The sequence below is a fragment of the Xylocopa sonorina genome, chromosome 1 (genome assembly GCF_050948175.1).
Source record: "Xylocopa sonorina isolate GNS202 chromosome 1, iyXylSono1_principal, whole genome shotgun sequence".
NCBI lineage: Eukaryota > Metazoa > Arthropoda > Insecta > Hymenoptera > Apidae > Xylocopa > Xylocopa sonorina.
In genome coordinates, this window is record NC_135193.1 from 10404610 (window position 1) to 10425169 (window position 20560).

Here is a 20560-nt window from a genome sequence, read left to right on the forward strand (position 1 = left end):
TGCGCGTAAGGATCGACCAATCACGTTGTGTTTCGAACTGCGTAAGTATTTACTGGAAGCAGGTGTGCCAACTGTTGATGGATCGATGTATATGACGAAAGATTAAAGTTCATTGGAGACGTTTCGTATGGTCTTTTGTGTTACATCAAGTTTCATTAGTAGACGCACCTTTGCTGTTTGGGAGTGTAGTATGCCTTTGTGTGATTGTTAATAGTTTAAATTATAGTAGTAATCATACGTAACTTCGAATAAATTTACCAAACATGAGATTGTGGACGTCACATCACACATTCGAGTGAGTATCGTTAACAGCTATTTATTCATTTGTACCTTTCAAGGCTAAAATTTGTGCATCTTTGTATGTGTAGAAATACTTGACAGCATTTTTTCATTTGCGATAAATATTCTGTGACATTAAAAATTTCATTGTGTTTCATATTTCTAGTCATCCGTGGGAGACAGTAGTGAAAGCAGCATGTAGAAAGTATCCAAATCCTTTAAATCCATCTGTGCTGGGAACGGATGTTATCGACAGAAAAGTCAAGGACGGTATTCTTTATTCGCACAGATTAGTAACTACTCAGTGGCGTTTTCCTACATGGATATTACCGGTGAGTGTTTTAAGAAATTATTAACATTATCTATCCCGTCTATTGACGAACATAACCTCTTTTATGAGGTTGTAAATTTAGGACTTACAGGCGATTGAAATTAATGAATTTAATTTATTGTGTTTTCTATGATTTTGAGTGCCATGTCATTAGTATTTAGAATATAATTCATTTAGTCGAATCTCCTCGTAGGTATTTATAAATATACATCAAATGAAAACAATAAAATGTCACGTTTATATAGTAAACTAAAATTTTGGGTCACTCAAACTGTTAAATATATGTACATCACTTTGAAAGTACAATCATGTGATTATAACTATAATATTCTAGTAGAACGTTTATACCGTACTATATTATTAGACAATTACAAATATCGTTATTTATAAATTTTGGTAGTTCTAGGAACAGTAAAGATTGGGTTGTTTAAATATTCTGAATTGAGAACAACTGAATTCAGTATTATTGATTAGATCTTTAATGTTATTTATTGATGCGATCATTTTGTTTAAAAAAAAATACATACAATACTTGTATTATGCGTTTGAGAATGTTTGTTTATTTTCATTGCTTTTTATTAAGACACACATGTAAATTTATGGTTAATTTTTTTTGTTATGGTGAAATTCCATTCGCTTTGGAGTTTTAAATTTTAATTACAGCAACATATAAGTGCTAGTATCGTTTGAGATAGTGCATTGTCAAAGATGGATTTTATTGGCCGATGAATATAGGAAAATGATAATTCCATTGAGGCTAATCTACAGTTCAACTTATCGATTTTATCACGACCCTTGCGGTAACAAATTTACTTATTATTTACCGTGGATTTGTTATCGAAGCGACCTTGCCATTGTGACCTTTCCTTTTAATTTCGGCTACCTTGTACTTATTTATTTATTTCAAAATTAATTCTGGATAAATATAATTTTAACCATCAAAGAGTCGTAAATCCATTTATCATTGTGCGTGAAGTATGAATGAAGACAGGAAGTCACGAGTAATTACGTTAGTTGCATACGTAAGAACAATTGGCGAAATGCCGCTTGGAGCAAGTTAGCAAGATATGTTTGCGAGTACTTACGCAATCCATAGTTTCCGAACAGTTGGGAACAGCGTGGGTTTACATCAGGCACGTGTACGGTCTTCGTAACGCTGCCATGTAACATATCAGTTTCTAAGTAGATTAAGCATTTCTATGATCAGACGTTGGTTAACCCTTAACTAGCACGTAATACCTATTACATAAGTGGCGCATTAATTGTGATTGACATTGAGATCGTATCTTGTATATACGATCTTGTATTAATTTTAGCCAAATTATTTTCTAGAAATTGCAAGGCGAAGTAAGCTATTTATAAATTAAGAAGTATCTGTCCTAAAATCCTCATATTGTAGAGCTTCCCATTTTATTTTCATTGAATTAAGAAAAATTTCATTATGTAAATTTTTAGATTCAATATTACTTTATTTACGTAGAGCCAACAGTTATAGTTTATCTCAGAGTTTGGATATCGTAAGAAATCAATGCAAACGCAAAGTTATGCATCTGTTCTTTGGTAGGCGCCAGTTTATAGACAAAACAGGCCCCTGCCGTTCGACCGAGCAATCTATACAAACAGTTAGGTATACAGGCAACAGTAGCTAGCAGGAAACTGGAAACTTTCGACAAACGTCGAGCAAGAAGAAGGTGCAGGGCGAAACGGGCAGGCTCGAGGCAAGGGAGAGAATTACAAAACAACGACACCGACCGTATCAACTTTCATAATGAGCGCTCCCACCAATGTTACGCTCTTTGGCAATCATCCAGTGAGGTGCTTGCGTTTTGGAATAGACACCAACCCTCTCTTCGAGCCCACCCTTTCTCCTCTCATCCCTGTTTCTTCTCCAACCAAAACGGAGGGAGATTCGAGCTTCGAATCCTTTTCTGCTCGGCGAATTGCTTCCTTTCGCAGGGATTTCCTATAAGCTTGGCCATTTCGCAAAGCCAGTCCTGTTGTGCCGGCTCTCTCGCTCGGATGCCTCGACTCACAGTCCCGTATATAACGAATGCACAGCAGGCGGAAGGAAAGGGAGAAAAGAGGGAGAAAGGTGTATCGCCTTCGCGTTTAGGCACTCTTGAAATTACTTGACGGAAGGGAAAGTGCAAAGCCCCGTTTCGATTTGAGTTAGCTGTGTGCCTCCTCCCCTTCTATCGCTCCTTGTTTTTATTTTTATTATTTTCCGTTTCATTTCTTTTTCCCCGCGGCTACATCTAGAACGTACACTCGTAGGGCCAATAGCTGCGTCGAAGAAAATTTCTGGCTAATTAGCAGATGCATTCGCAACAAGTCACATTTAATATCGCTCGTTGATTATTCGAACGTTTACTGATGCGAGGAAAGAGTTCATTGATATCGTAATAATTGACTGGGTTGGGTGACTAAAATGTAATTAATTAGGGAAAATATAATTAATTACGAGCAAACAATACGTAGCGAATATGTAGCCTGGCTTTTTATGAGCGCTGCTTTTGAAATAATTTGGTATTCCGTGGTACATCGTGCCTTTATCCATGAAATTCGATTTCTTTAATTCATCATATGTATTTGTTATGCGAGAATAAAATGGGTATAATGAATACATTGACATAAATTGGAACCATCTCATAAGCAATTGAACCAGTATATATTCGAATCGATATTGCCTACTTTTGCACTATTACGTATTGATTTCTGTTGGCATTCTCGAATGAATGCTCATGAGCTTCGTTTTTGTATTAAGAAAACTTTGCTTTGTTTCAGTTGTTCGGCCATCGAGGTCCATATTACGCGAGCGAGTGGAGCGAAGTTAACTTGGAATCTAAAGAAATGGTGGTCAGAACAGTAAATGTAAGTAAACGAATAATTCTGTATTTACGTAGATCGCTTTTAATATAACATAAAACAACTGGAAAAAATTATTTTTCAATGAATATTTAGACTAGTCAAATATTTCAAAAGAATTACGCTTATGTTAAGATAATATTTTATATTACTAATTTTTTAACAAGTTGTCTTGGTAAATTGAAAGTTTCCCAATATTTCTCCAATACATATTATGCGAAGCATGCTTCTACAGGGGTTTCATTACATTTGTTCTTTATTACTTACATATTACTCGGCAAAGTACTTTGGCCGCATTTGTAATTTATCTTCACGGTGCGAGATAAATGGAAAGCAAATAAATCGATATTCGACTGTGCAAATGTTGCTTCGTACTTTGTATCCGATTGTTGAATAGTATCGCGTGACGCATCGATCTAATCGAAACGAATAATTCGACGATAAAACGCACGGAAGAATCGCGTAATGAATGCTGCTTTAATTTGATATACGTACAGGTTGGCGCTTGGACATTTTCATGTTTCACATGACCGAAGCGTTACTACTTTCCATTATATGCTTACATTATCAATTCATTTGGCTGGTGGGAATAAATTCGATGAACGAAGTGTAGTTCGCGTGTACACAACTTCCATGCACCAGTGTAATCGAACAATCAATATATTCTCAATTCCATTCGAATCGAGATCAGCAAGAGTAATTGGAAAATAGGCTGATGCAATTTCACCTGTAGAATTACACTCGATCTTTTCGACACGCGCATTCGTCACGTATACTTGTAATGCGCATTGCAATCGAAAAAAAAAGAAATGTCCACGTACGCCAGCCGTAGTTTGTATATTGTGAAAAATGGATACACAGACAAAAGCGACATTGGCCCCTTTTATCCTTTTCCCGCTGCAATATTTACTGGCGGGAGAAATTATGGACGGTGGCGCTTCCAGTTCGAGTAGCAGATACATTTACTTGGGGTTAGAACCACGAGGAGATCGGGCACGTTCTAGGGTGAGGGGGTGGATAGCATTGCATTGCATCTAGAAGGTTGGATATGATAGGTTATTGATGCGCGCATTACCGGGGTTGCATAGCTTCGTGGTCTCTTCGGAGGGATGCGCCAGGAGGGTTTCAGGAAGACAGGACGGAAAACGGCTAAGGAAAGGGAAGTATTGCTCCTGGCTCTCTCGCTACGCGTCGAAGATCGTTCGTCTACTCTTCCCGGTTGATCCTTAGCCAAAAAAGGGAGAAAAGGGAAACCGGAATGCTGGATGCATTACTGGTATGATGAACGATCCGCAGGTGGCCCTCCGAGTAAAAAGTGTACCTTTTCCATCTAGAAGTTGCTACCGCGTCGATCGTTTTTACTTATCGAATCTCGACACACGTACAACAAATAGTATTGATACTCAGACGTGTTCAAAAGATGGTAATGGAAAATAGGCAATTTTTCATGTTATTACAAACTGCGAGTTTTATGCATGTTATAAATTGGTTGTAATTGTTCCTGTAGTCGTACAATTTTTCTACCGTTTTTACGACTACCCAAAACTTATCAACTATCAATTATTAAATGCCTAGAATTTATCATCCTTTTCTGTACGAGGAGATACTTTTAAAAACCTGAAAAAATGATGCTCGTTTCTCCAACTTTTTTTTAGAACACGACCAACCGTAGAGGAAAGCATATTTAACTCGGTAATGTCTGCATCAGGGAATTTTAATAAAATATAAACTGTAACACGTGAAAGTTCACTGCTGACTAAGGAAAACATGCTCATGAAGATTTTATTTTCATTGCGTTAATATTAACAGCGAAATACCGAGCTCAGTTCTGCACGCGCCCATTTATCAGCTGTTTTATATGTAACTTTACTGTTTGCCCCCATACATCAAGTATGAAGCGTAAACGGGGTGGCTTTCGTGGAACGAGATACAACACGAATTCCGTGATACGTGCTCATTGCTTGAATAGCATGTTTGGATACGTTATGTTCCCGGTAGTTTCTTTAACATTATTAATCGTTTAAAAACAGTTTCAGTGCAATTTAAAGCATTAATCTACACATTCGACAGCAATAAATCTTTTAAATTTAAGCATCTATAATTGGCCACTTCTGGGAATTAGTTTCTGAAAGTAATCATTGACGATAAATATATAGCATTTAGACAGGAACTTGTATAACTTTGTCCGAAGGAAAGTAAATTAGTATTCGACGTAGTAGAATAGGCTGTTCGTGGTCAGTCACAAACAAACGCTCTACAAAGTTAACTGACGTGTTGGTGGCGATATACGCATGAAAATTTATTAGCCGAAAATTACATTATTTTATTGGCATTCCAATTCAATAATAATCGTTTATACTTAATTCGCGTACTTGGTGGTCTACGTAAAGCGATCGCATTTCTAACCGAACTGCTACACAAGAACCCAGAGGAAGACTCGTAGATTACCCTGATACATCAGCGCATAGTAAAATAGCACCGCGAGTAATCGTGCAAACGTGGAATTTCCTCGACGCTGCGGTTGTTTGTCTTGCGAGATACGCAAGACATACGCGACCGTTCACATTGACGATCCTCACCGTTTCTTTCTCCCGTTATCGTCCTCCCAATTAAGGTCAGACAGCAGTAGGATGCGTCGTGCGACATTTCCCGGTTGATCGTTTCACGTCTGCGTAATCTACGGGGACGCGTTTCCCGCGCGGCAAGGGCTAGAGATGAGGTTCAACTAAAATTGAACAATTCCCTATGGAACGTCAACGCTTTCTCTACCTATGCCCCAGCTGTTTGGTGAGTACACGCGCGAGCATCGCTGACGTTCTTCCCCGTGTTCACCAACATCGAGACGCGTACGCACGCGACGCAGGTAAACGAGGACAGCCGGCATTGTGGAGGAGCGTACCGGAGGCAATGTATTCTACATAAGCTTGAACAGAGTCCCGGCCAGGTTATAACCTATCCCCGTCGAATCCCAAGGGGGAGATATCTTTTAGCAATTTACCCCCGTCGGTTGTTGGTCGTGCTGCATACGTTACGCGGGATGCATACGTACCGTGCCGCCGCGCCGGTTGCTCCGTAATGCGGCATCGTATCGTTGAACCTAAACGCATCCGGCGTATATGCATCGAGTACAAGCTGAACATAATGGGGTTGAGTCTCTACCGCGTTGCCGCTGACCAGGGACTCCGTCGATCGTTGCAATTTTGGAGTCGATTATGGCTTCCGGGGTATACAAGGTTTCTCAAAGCGAGCGTTATACGCGTAGGGCTCGGAACTCGAAGGGATACGAGACTAAGCGGAACCATGGCGGAACTGTAGGTATCGTGATGTTGTGGAATCGCGTTCCGTTAATCTAAAACAATGCCCGCGTTTGGCGTCTGGGGAATCGCGTACCAGTGAATACAAACATTTGACAGAAAAAAACACCGGCGAAACATACTCCCAGTGGTACAGATGGATGGATATTATAGGATTATCGAACGGACGTATTGCAACCGTGCAACGCATGACGCTCGATCGCGTTAAATTAATCGCGTTATTATTTAAAACGTGTTATAAACCTCGTCCGACTTTCCCACTCGATGATACCCGCGCAAATGTTCTACAGCTGCCGTACGAATCGAATCGCCGGACGAGTATTCTGTTAATATTTGTTATTCGCTCGATGTTGCCAGGTAAATTTATTAATGCGAAAGCGATGTCGCGTTTCTTTTTTCTCTTTTAGCATCGTTGATCGATTTTGTCGCGAACCCGCTTTTTTAAAAAAAAAATCTTCCGCTCGTTCGATCGTAGAAGAGTAGATGGCGTAGATCAATGCGATCGCAGCAGAGTATCGCAGCTCTCGCGCGATCGCGGCAATACGTTGTCAGACACGAAGGAAACCGAAACGATATTTTACCCGCGTCGTGTGTTCACTCTAACTATCCCTCCTTCGTCCTGCCACGAATTTCCGTGCGTGCAGGCGCGAGAACCCCAGACACGGGAGAGATAGAAGGATACTGTTAGGTGGCGGAGCGCTCGAACGGGGGTTGTATCGGACGAGAATTAATAACGGACACATGTATCGGTGATGTATCCCGGCCATGTTCGGGGGACTCCCCGTGGACTTTCCTGATGGAGAATTCGAGAGGGTCGCGTTCGGGCGGTGCAGAAGGCTGACTGGATGTGCCACAGACTGAATTATTGTACAGGCTGCCCCCTAAATCATAAAAACAACAAATTGCACGCGGCCAGGGGGATGTGTGGGATCGTTCCGTGTACCTAGAAACCGTACACGGCCACCGCCATTGGCATTCACGTATTTTTATACCGACGTGTGTACGGCAAGCAGCGCCAGCATTTTTTGAATCGATTGAAATATGGAGTCAGGGAGACGACGGGCTGGCTTAATGAAAAATGGTAACTTTAGAGTACCGGGATTCGCCCGGTGTACGATGCTCGCGTACATGCTTCAGCTTGAACCCCTTGATCCCTCTGAAACCTTGTCGACAGTGTGTTGTCACGCGACACCCCATTGAAATGTTTCCCGTCGAGCTGATCCACCGACTCGTCGTGAAACTTTCAGAGAATGGATATTAATGATCGCGCGATAGCAGACGCGCGCGGAGGTAGGGGGCAAAAATGCTTCGTTGTGCGGTATTGCGTACGCATTTTCGCGGGTAGTTTGTCACGCGTGAAAATTTCGAGCGAAGATACATACATAGGTACGTACGTACGTACGTACGTACGTCCGTTCCAAAAGTTTTAAGACTCATTTATCTCTGGTTATACTACTAGCACCGTTCACGCGTATTCGTTCGCTGAACTGTGTGTTCTTCGTATAGGTAGGTGCCTTTTATGGGTGCGAGCGCGTTTACGTTTTTACGATAAAAGAATGTTATTTGGTAGAAAAAGAATTGAATTAGATAACTGCTAGGATGAACCGTACGCGTATTATATAGGTGTCTATTTCCGTGGTCCCTCGAATATGCGATAAGTACGAACCGGAATAGGCCGCGGAGAGTATCGACTCGGGTTAGGGATGCGGTTCTGTTTGTTCAGAAATGTACATAGATGTTGGAAACAAGTAATTGAATCGAATGTGCAAGGAAACCGCGCGTATCCATTCGGCTGTAGAAGCAGATGACTGCAAGCTCTCGTTTACACGATCTAATACGGATTTGTCAGCACACGATTCCCAATCTCCCCCTAAAATCCGCTGAAATCGGCGATTACCGTGCGCAAGAGAAAGCCCGAGGTCGAACTCCATTCGAGGTCGATCCAGTTTCCGATGTTACGTCCTGCTAGATTTGGGTTTCCGGCCGTGGTACCCTCTCGAGGCATCGAATGGGGCACGGCCGAATTGGGAGCATACCCCGGTCTTGAACAATGCTGCCTGCAGTCAGATCTGTAAAGTCCTCTCAATTATGCGGCGATGCTAATTACTCGCGAGTGCGCACTGAAGAAGACCCTTTACCCCGTGCAACGACCCTTCACGGGTCGCTCGGTCTACCCTTTCGTTCTATCCTCGTTATATCAGCGAAGGATGAAACGGAATCGCGGGAATTCTTGATTGGAAGAGCACGCGCTTGTTTGTGCGATAGTTTACGCTCCTTCTCTAACGACGCCATTAGTACCTTTCCGGAGACTTACTTCTCAAGACTTTTCCCTCTACAGAGTGTTCAATCATACGGCTTTGTACTTTAATCGAAATTACATTTCTAAATTAAGTTCGAGATTCGTAGGTTCGGAAGTTGGAGTTTCCGCAGTTTTAAATTCGTTAAATTTGATTTATCGAAAAGAAAAAAGGCACACCGTCTAAGGTGTGCCTCGAGAGTTTCTTTTTCTCGGGAATCCTCGTCTCTGCTACCAAAAGTTTTTCCTGATCCCTTCGGTTCTAGGTCGAACAGATTAAACGGATCAGCAGATTTAATAGAAGTTGTCTAATAAAGAGGGTGGAAGATTCGGTTTGATTTAGGATTACGTCGAGTTCCGCTCGTCTACGTGCCCTCACGCAATGTATTCCTTTGCCTTGCGACGCGGTCTTGATTTTAGTTAACGACTTTCGCTCTAACTGCGCTACTAAACGTGACCGTACCGCAATGCTGCGGTAAATGAAAAGCAAACGCCGTGCTTGCCGCGGAGACCGAGGGATTGGCAAACATCGGTTTCGACGCGCGGCTGACGAGAAAAATTTCAATTAACCGATGCGCTAGATCGCAAGGGCGGTTGGAGGGGTGGCAGGATCGGCGATGTACGCTTTTCGTACTCTCTCTAGCATGGCCGAAAAAAAAGTGAAAATTAATTACTTCGTCGTTGACGGCAGGACCAGAAGAGGAATCGATCGATCGCTTGATAGGATTAAATCGCGCGCCAAGCGTTTACCTTTTTTACTTGCCACGCTATGTTTTTCCTTTTTTTTCTCTCTCTCTTTCTCTCTCTCTGTACTCTTGTCATAGCGTCACAAACGTATCGCTTTTGTTTTCTCTGATCTACCGATGAGACACAATAGAAAATGGTTAAGTTCGCTGTGTTGGATGAGAAGAGTAACTCTCGTGGGCTAAATTCTTGTTCCGATGGAAAATGGATTTATCTCGACGCTGGAGAAAAAGTTGGGGTTTCAAAGATTCTAATGAAATTAAGGTGTTGGAAATTATATTTCAAGTAAAGTTTAATGCCGCAATTATGTGGCAATTTCTACAAAGTAGATGAATGAGTTCGATAAGGTTTTTAATTTCTAATTTAATTAGGATGATTTAACGATGAAGTATCTGTCACGATTAGCGTAGATGGCAAGTGTAGGAAACTGTCGCTTATCGCGGTCACAGCAGCTCGTTACGAAAGCTACAATGAAACTGTTCTAATTACAGCGTCGTCCATCTGTCTTCTCCACCTTTATTTTTCGTATTTCTTCGAGCTTCCGTGCAAATTTTCTTAGAACGTCCAAATGATAACAGACACGAAGCACTAATTACCTCCGTAAAAAAAGGAGTCCAGTTTACACGGTTCGCGTAATTTCCGTGGCAAAATTGCCTTCGAGTTCGTTACCCCTGCGAGGGTTGAAAATCACAATCGGTGCGTGCAAGACTTCTAAACTCGCCCGAGTAAACAGAGTCGTCGTAAATGGTTTTTACCAGGTTTGAGGGAAAAAAAACGATTGTAAACCGTATTTTTTCTTCGCCGCGGTGATTGTCGCGGTATTTTCGAGCGAATGGCGCGGAAAAAGAACTGGGGAAAATGATAAAAATGAAACGTACAGACGTAATGCTCGCGTATGGAGCTTTCTGTCGGTGGCGAGAACAAAGAACGATATTCGACAGCGTTGAACGCACCTCAATAGCGAACCCTCCCCGCGGCGGCTGGCGAATTAAACCATCCGCGTTTCTCCCGATCCTCGATCCGCGTAATTGATGAAACGCTATTCGAAGCGTGGTGTTAATTTTTCGGGCTCTTCCAATTGTACGGGGGCGATGGCACCGCAAGATTGGTGGTTTGGGGGGTTGGTTGCAGGGGTTGGGGGAGGACCACGAAGCGCGCTGGCTGGATAGTTGGGCGCGATGTAACACAGTCGACTTCACTGATTGCCAATATGGCGGAGGGGGCATAGAGGACCGCGTCTCTCTATCTCGATCAGCGTGGATCCACAATGTGCCGCGGGCGTTAATTCCCCCGTGAAACGTATTGCACCCACGCGATTCAATTGTTCCAGTTCTACGGCCACGGTGTTTCACGCTGCGCTGCCGCGGACGACTCCTGTACAGCTCATAATGATGTAATTTGCGAAGTGGCGGGTGCATCATTGTCGTTACCCCCTCAGACGCGGTTCATCATCGTGAAAAGTGAACTCGAGGAATGTAAAACATACGATTGTGTGTCGCGAGTTACCCCCTTTGATTTCGACTCTTTGGTAGACGCTCTCGTCTTGACTCTTGTTCCGTTCGAATCGACGGTGTCGAGGACGGTGCTTTATCGTTGGTATTATTCGTGCACATTTTTGCAGATACGTATAAAATAATTCTTTCGAGATAAAACCGCCAGACTGATGAATGTTTGTACTCGGATGTTTTTTATTGCGCCAGTAGAACTGCCAGTGGCATTCCTTTGTTGCCAAACGATACACGCGCGTATCGTGACCATTTATTATGCACCTGCGCTATTATTTGTCCGTGCGCATTAAAATTTGATCAAAGCTTTGGATCGGAGCCGTGCTCGCAAAGCATCGCTGCATGTTTACAAGGGACGCTGTGTACTTTGAATACTTCTAAAACGCACGAATATTTTATTTAACCGATCAGCGAACGAGAGATAACGAGGCTTAAGACGACTTTCTAGAATACAATGTCGGGGAAACGATTTTGCTCTGCCACGAGAACGCTCGCGAGTTTGTTCACGCCAGTCTTTATTTCGTTTCATCGATTATTCAAGGCGTCATCGTGCCACTTTCGTGGAAACGTTTTATCTCGATAACGCATGGGCTAAGCATCTATCTGAAGGTTGGTAACCCCGAAGAGTTGCACAACACGCGGTCGATATGGGGACAATGTATACCGAAACGAGAGACTTGTGCCGTCTAATGACAAGAATCGCGAGAAATTGTTCTTACGCGCTGCTCGCAGCGTATATTTTCCCTTCTTGTTTTCAGATAAGCTTGGGGAAGCACGTTTCGGTCGGCGAGGTAGTCACGTATTCGCCGCATCCAGAGAACCCGGAGACAACTCTTCTAACACAACAGGCAGTAATTTCTATTAAAGGGATGCCTCTTATCGATCATCTTGAGAGGTTACTGACGCTAACCATCGAACAGAACGCGAACAAGGTAAACACTTACGTGTACTTCAGTAGTTTTGCATTCGATTCTTTTTAAAGGTTTATCAATTGGCTGATTTAATTGTCTGGCATGGAGTATTTTAAAAGAGGGCACCCCTCGGGCTGTCGTATAGTACAAATGGATTGAACTGAATAATGTGTAATCATAGTAACGTGTAATAAGTAATTTTGTTTGTATCGAAGTGAGTGCCAGTTGGAAGTTTGTAAAATATTGTTGTATTTGCGAATAATCCTGAGGTTACGTTGCAAAACAGGTGCGAGGATATGTTAGGGTGGTACGGTAACAGTGCGTCTTCGCCCAATTCCGTTTCAGGGACGGCAAGCAGTGGAGTGGGTCATCGAGAAACTCCAGTCGGAAGTGAAAGATATCGCATCATCTGCAGTGAAGTCGACAGACGACTTGTTCAATCAGACACGTCGTCAAATCGACGACATCACGACTATTACTAAACAAGGGATGGAGGACTTTCAGAATGTAGCGAAAAAGTCGTTCGATGAGTTTCAAAATCTGACTGTACCACCGCCGTCGCAGTCGATACCAAAGTTATAGCTAATATATCACGTCAGCTTTAATCTCTTTAACTAAGGTCATGGTAGCATCTTCGATGGAACGATTGTTATAGAAATTTAAGTAGTCTGATGAGAAATAATACTCTTCATCATACCTTCGTGTCGATCATCCAAAAGTACGCACGAGAGGAATAGAATTAGTAAATGTATGTATTACAGCCTAATAATATACAACTCTTGAATGATTTCGTCTGAGTTAACGTGTGATGGATTAAAAAATTTCGTTGACGAGCGCGTAAAAAAAGGAAACAGACTGTTTAAACGTATTATTGGTGCAAGTATTACGCATATATTTTAAAATGTTAAGGAAAGACTGAAGAAAGTTGCAATAGTTTTCGGTCAAACTAATAGTGGGTGGATATCACCGTACCGCGGGCCAGTAAAAGTAGAGATTTATGTTTGTTCACCACTTTCTATACGAAGGAGAGAACTTTGTGTCGTCAATCGTTCCGCAGAAGTCGCTTTAGTCAAAGAGATATAGCTGCGGCAAGCAATGCAAGTGTTTAAAGAGAAATATCCGACAATATCAGGATTTAATATCGAGGACTTTTTTCTGGGAAAAGCTTTATACATCTCGATCTGAGAGGAAACATTTCAAGTAGACCTAAATATGGTAAAAGTATAAGGGCATAATATTTTCAGTATGATATGATGTTTGTGTTATCACCAAACTGCCTATTTCCTTAGTTTTATCTTCGTTTGGACGTTATCCTTGTGGAATACTTTAAGGCGACGTCACTCGTTGTACACTCTTAAAAATGTCCTTATTCTTAGTGCTTATCCTTTCCATCTTAGTTTTGTCGTATCGACGGAATATCGCTTCCATGGTTGCTATACAACTGAGCACACGCATCGATGTATTTCATTAATTTAATAATAACTATTTCCACACGAGGCTTGTACAGCAGTTACAATAATAAATAAATAACATAGCAAATAAAACGTTACACCGAGGCAAACGTATCGAGTCATGTATCAGCTAGTGGACACTTATGTCCACTAGATGATTATTGGTATCAATTGGTCCGGATTTAAGCTACAGCTTTGGTTCGTCTACTCTAATGCCGTTGAATCGGAAACCAAAAAATACTAAAATATATCTACTTTTAAAGTAAATAATTCGTGTAATTCTTCCACTACAGATCACTGGAGCATCGACCGCATTAGACCATCGTTACAGACGACCATTAAATATATTTTACCTTTTATTCTCGTCGCACTTTCAATCATTATTAATCGTCATTTAACACGCATCTTATCTTTTCCTTAGTTAACAACGGACCAGTTAGCTACTGGGCGCATTACTCGAGTGACTAGTTACACAAAGAAATAAGAAAATCCAGATCCGTCGCAAAAGGAATGTTGTCCCAGGTGGTTCGACGATATTCGTATCATTTGAAATCGTTGGCCACGAAAATATCCTGATACCGATCTCCCGTCCTCCTCCGTACCTCTCCAGGGGATATTCGCGCGAATCAGCTAGTGGTACCACGCGTCGAGGACGAAACACGATCGTATCGTACGGGCCAAGTATCGATTCAACGACGAAGGGACCCAGCCTCGGCATTCCGCTCGAGCAATTTCGAAGCGGAGCGGAATTTCGACCCGGGTCATTATTGTTCTCAGTGGTCTAGAGACAATTTCCATCGGTTTACTCAAATCTGGCTGGCCGATTCTCCAGGTAAGTAGAAAGAGAGACAATAGAGAGCAATTCACAGTATGAGTGAGAGAGTGGAAGGCGGTGGCGCACGCGAGATCCGCAATACGAAGTAGCGCACGGGGCAGGAAACAGACGAAATTTGACATCAGGCTTGACCAGTGGTATGTAAGAGATAATTGATGACGGTACGGTTCATCGCTCGCTACTCGGTTACCGGACACGGACAAATATTGACAGCTTCCGATCAGAGGGCCGCTCCGATATCCTTTGTAGGTAGCTCACGCACACGATCCCCGATGTCTGTTCGGTTTTCCTGTCGAATCGCGGCTCGGTTAGTCCCTGGTAGGTTAGTAAATCAACGTCCCTCGACGTGGACGACGTGCATGTCGGGCAAGTTTCGTAAATTAAAGTGGCCTCGTTTACTCCTATAAAGCCTGCCTGTGGCTATTGGTTGCACGTGACGGTCGCGCGTCCCACGCTTTGAAGACAAAGTGGCAGTTTTCCCTTTGCCTCACTTTTATTACGGCTGCTGGTCTTGTCTTCTCGTGTCACTTCGGCTGGAACGGCGAAATTACAGCCGGAAACTTAAGCCCCGGGAATTTCGAGGGCCCTCCCGCCGTCGGCGAGCCGTCGTCAAGGAAGTACAGGTGACCAACCTTGCACCCGATCATAGTTTCGCGAGCGTCCCAATGCCTCTGCCGTTCTGCATTGTTCATCTTTAATTGCCTGTGTGCGGTTCCCACTTTGGTATTTCGTGGACGAACGCGTCCTCAAAGGAGGTCGTCCCAGCCAAATCAGTTCATAACAAGTTTCGCAAAATTCGATTAGGTAGCTTCCTTATCCGGGGATTGAACGTCCGATCGTTTGCGGTCGGACAAAGGGCCGCTTGTTACCGAACTGTTAATGTTCTTACACCCTTCGCGCGCAATCGCTACCTCTTTCCGTTTGCTCTGTTTGAAAACTTGTCCCATTCGATTCTGATTAATCGTCCGATATCGTATTTATCTATTATTAATTCGGCATGGTGTGAGCGAGCGAGCGAGCGAGCGAGGTGTGACGTGACGTGAACATCGGGAGGTTAATCGATGCCGCCAGATGATTCGTACGTTTAAAAAATCACATAATATTAAACGGTAAATTTAGTCGGTTAGTCTTTAGTCGTTTGCTATTTTTTCCCTACATTGTTCTCTCTCACATTCATGAAATATTTCCGAATCGATTAGTCGAACAGCACGTTTCACGATTGATCGGCGTGAATTATAAAACGAACTCCCAGGAGGTGGGAAAGGGTGGCATTTAATTGGTTGGAAATATCCGACTTATCCCGTTTAAGAGCTATTTCGAGCCTTGAAAGGGATACGACTTTCAAGGCCTCGTCCTCGCCTCCTCCATTTCCCATTCCTTCAGCTTAGGCGCCAGAAGAAAAGGAGAGCTTCAAAGACTCGAACGGCCGTCGAAAAGGCTCATGGTTTACACATCGCGGCGACGGCACTCTTTCGTCAACGCTCGTAAAAGCTCTCGGGACAATCGACTGTAAAAGCGAGGCGGTACGGTCAAGGAGATCCTTCTTGATTTCCCGGTTCTCGATTCACGAGCTCGTGAAAAACCACACTCCACATATTCCCGGTCACTGCCTTGTATTATCCTACCCTTTTCGCCCGCCTCTCCCTTTCGTCGCGCCCTGGAACTCGCCGGCGGATCGCAAATTGTTCCCGGGATAGTTGAACGTTTCGTTCGAGGCAATAAATACGGCTGCTTGATTCCCGTTTCCAGTACGAATTCGGGAGTTCGTTCTGAAAGTCCAGCAAAATTTTTGAGAGTTCCCGGGACGATCTTTTCACGGGGTTTAATCGTTCGTATAAACGAGATTAGCTCCCCGTGAAAATTGAATTCCTCACGCGCGAACGATCGCTTGTATTTTGGGGCTTCAGCTGCCTCCGCGAATAGCTGGCGCTTATTCAGACAAGTTTGCTGGACAGTTGGAAACATCGGATGCTCCGAATAACTCCGCCAGTACGCTCTCTTTATTCTCGTACAAATGAATCTTTAATTAGTCCCTTTGAATTCCCGGCTCGCTGAAGATTCCATTTTCTACGCGAAAAGATGATGCCTGTCAATTTAACCAACGATAGTTTAGACATCTGAATAAAAAGATGTGCCGAAAATGAATACGGGGGAGACAGGGAAAGGGCATTCCATGAAGTTGCTGTAAAATAAAAATGAGGCACGGAACGTTACAATATAAGTTTTTTTTTTATTATTTTATAAACGACCAAGGATCACCGTCGTTACTTTCACTTGTTCGTTAAATTGAAAGCAATTTTTTTGAAATGATCTAAACGTTTTGCGCGGTACTGTACGTTCTATCGACGTGGCTGGCTTGGGCAGAGTTGATCATGCAGAATTAACTTGTGTCAACGTTGTATCACAGAAACTGTACGATGAGAAACGAAGCGAAGGAGCGCGGATGTGTAGGTGCGTTATAACGCAGCTACGTAGGTAATAACGGGGATGTTGAGCTGTTCTGGGCGACGTGGCGCATACGCTCCGCCTATTAGCATACAATTATCTTTATGCTTCTTTTATGATTCATATTTAGTGCCGGTTTCGCTGGCTTTTCGCTACGTCGGCCGGGGCGGCTTCAAGTTTGCAACTTTTACGATCGCGCTTGTTTCTAAACTTAACGTTCTCCGGTTCACCCCTTATCATCGTTTCTCGGCGCAGCGCCGGCTGATATTCTTGCTAAACGTGCTTTTGCAAATATTCCCAGCAACCCCGTAGCGGGGGTGAGAAGCTCGAAAATTTGTTGTCGTACGTGCTGAAAATCAGCAGAGGTAACTATCGATTTCTGGCACGCTCGTTTCTGCCCCCTTGTTACGAGGCAAACTCCAGCTAACGGCGTTTTCTTTCCAAGTTTAACAAAATACGGATAAAGTAAAACGTAAAATGTTTAAAAGCGCGGCGAAGTTTCCTCGGAATTTTTTGACGAGACATAGTCGCGTGCGCGTTGTGTGTCGCGCGCAAAAAAGGTACGAAAGAGTAGAGGGCCAGCAACAAAGGGACCGCGTAGCCAGGGTATCTCTTCAGCACCGTACCCATTTCGTACAGTGTATGGGCATGAATACAGGTACCAATGACCCGCCATTGCTACTGGTTACGGCTGCCCGTTAATTTAATTAATGCAGATCCATTTACAGTTGTTGCACGCGAGCCACCCATTTCGGCATTTATTTCGTATCATTTGGGCTTTAGTTCTGATGAAACGCGAGCCCGCTATGATTGCCTAGAACACGTCTATATTGGACGATTCTTCGACCAGTCCAGATTTTGACCTCGTTCACATTTTCGTCGTTTCCTCTGGTTTCTCCCTTTCGCGCCCCGTTTCTGTGACATTACTTGCTTCTATTACGGTTCTATACGATTGCCCATACAGTTTCGTAAAAGTTCTCCCAGTTGTGTACGTTCGAAATCTAAGGTTGCCGTATAGATAGCTCGAACACGGTATAAATCAGTAATGAAGATCTTTCGCACGGGGCAAGTTTGATTTCACTAGTTTTAGACTACATCCGGTCGAATGGCTAATAACGGACGTGCCGTGACTACTAATCGGCTTTGCGGAGATTTCCTGATGTTCGAAGGGGTATATGGGTTAAACGCTGCGGGGGGGAATGGTCAAAGGGCAAGATTAGATGCTTCCGACGGACTTCTGCAGCAGTTGTGCATAATGCATGGCTCCTCGATAGCTCGTCGATTCATAATAATGTTCATCCTCTCAGGCTATGCGTTTACATGAAATTTACAACTGACGTGAACAGAATAATAGGGGATACTTTGTCGAGTAGCGTGAATAATTCCATCGACTGTCCTGTGTAAGAAGAAAATCCGCGATACAAACGATCGCGCGCAATTCTCGATACTTTTATCTTCTGGTGGCAAGGATTTCCGTTTATTGCTTTACATTCGAGTAAGAACCAGCGATCGGCCGTAAATTTTGCCTCCAGAAGAAAAACGCAACTCCGGAGGGTTAATCTATCCGTGATCAAGTTCTTCCACCGAGAATTAATTTGCATGTAATCCGAGAACGGTTGATTGTATCTCTAATTGCTTCGCGGCGAGCACTGGAACCGATGCTCGTGAAGTTTGTTTTAATATTAATTTCTTATCGTTGATCTTGCCCAAGCGACGCTATTCCCCAAGTATCGCCCAGTCTCACCTACCATGTCGTGCAAACACACTCCGAGAACTAGTTGGTTGAATATCTCGCGATCTCTACGAAGCAGGAAGGTGTAAGTACCGTGTTAGTCTTTGGGGTTACGTCGCTGCTCGCAGAGCTAACTAATAGCCTCTTAGCCTCGGCTTAGGGAGGATCATGCTACAGGCAGCCGCACCCTCCTTTGCTCTAAGACTCAGACCGTACATCCTCAGCCCTTAGCGCAATCCTTAAGCCACGTCAGGCCTGCAAACAACCGATCTCCTTCTCTCACGCAGACGATGGAGATTAACGATAATGATTGATTGGATTTCACCTTCTTTCCTGCCTCCTCTTTAGTGGGTGTACACCCCGAGAGAGATCCGATTCTAAATGGCTCGCATCAGGTTCCCAGTCGTGCCTTATCCTTCCATTTTATAGGATTCGATAGCTGTACAGGAAAAACTCGATTGCTTCGAAGTAAGTCACCCTTCTACAAATTTCCCGCGTGCAGGGGAGAAATGTTCCAGACGAACATTTCTCATTTCGGTAGCTCGAGGTAGTGTCGCCGATTTGATTAAACGCCTGCGCAGTCTCGTTTTCAATCTCACAAACAAGCGGAGCATTGAACGCAATAAATTGTCGCTGGGGACGTGGCGGCAGAGATTTTTATCCCCGGCTGGTTGTTCGTTCGTTCTCGTCTAACGTTGCTCGTACAAATAAATGAACCTGTTGCCGAAGGACTAGCGCGGAATTTACATTCGCACCCGGGGGCGAAACAAACCGAAGGAGATTTCACCCGTTATGGTTCAGCCAGCGGAGGGCCGCCTGTGCTTCTTCACCGTAAGCAGACTTTCAACGAAAGCTCGATCGGTGGATTTGCGTTAACCGTTCGCTCTGTGTGTGCTCGCGTATTTTTCAAATCCCTCGCGGATAGCTGGCCCGTTCACCTCCACTCCTCGAGAACCGTTTGCTCGCGCGATAAATATATGCCCGCGTATATGGCGTATCTAGGACGTATTCGAGCGTTTTATATTCGGAACTTTTAACAAGTGGAATATATAGAGAAGAAGTCCCAATATCCGATAGACAACGTTTAAGGGGTGATTCGCGAACGGAACTGGAAGCATCTTTTTACCTTGGGAAAATGTTCGTTTTCGGACATCGGAAACCTATAAACTCGATAAATCGAGCGGAGATCGATTTAGTGGATTACGATCACGCGTAGTTCGCGTAAAACAGCACTGTTTAACAACGCGAAAGTAGACGCGTGATTCCGTGTAAAAACGTATAGGGTAGGGTGGAAAACACGGTGAGACGCACACGAGTACGCGAGCGTGTATGGTTCTTGCGGGGTAGCAGCGTAGCTTCCGTGAAAAACCGTGCACGGAATTCCGATTGGGCGTGACTGGGTCTAATTTATTTAGTAGTCCAAAGGAGAGACAAGTTCCGGCGCGGCTCGACGTCGCCGGTGCCATTGTATCGGCAGCTTTTCAGCGCTTTGAAATATCGCTGTCCTGCGGCGCTTGTTCGACCCTCTCTGGCCACGGGCTCGAATTAATTCCGCCAAGAAACAACTGTCCGCTAACGCTCTCCCGCGTTTTATTCAAGGGTGTTCGATAGCGGAAAAATAAATTTCAACCCCAGGTAAACTGTACCACATACGTTCCACTGAAATGGAGCTTCTTTCTATTTTTTTTTTTTTTCACTTTTTTCCCTCCACGATCTCCTCTCGCGTTTAGCTCGCACGCGAAATTCGCTAAAGGATAGGCGATGGAAGGGCGACGGATCATTTGCAATTCCACTAGGACAGTCGCGATACGTCAAAGGGGTAAGTTCAGGTATCGAGAGTATTTCGACAACG

General features: G+C 43.7%; 1 protein-coding gene across 1 annotated transcript; it reads left to right on the forward strand.

Moving 5' to 3' along the window:
- The first annotated feature begins 117 nt into the window (after positions 1-117).
- Positions 118-13789, forward strand: Slmo (PRELI domain containing slowmo). Its single transcript, XM_076907294.1, has 5 exons — positions 118-295; positions 446-611; positions 3395-3481; positions 12093-12266; positions 12591-13789. Exons 1-5 carry the CDS (start codon positions 264-266, stop codon positions 12825-12827), a joined length of 696 nt encoding a protein of 231 aa, XP_076763409.1. The 5' UTR covers positions 118-263; the 3' UTR covers positions 12828-13789.
- Positions 13790-20560: the final 6771 nt, after the last annotated feature.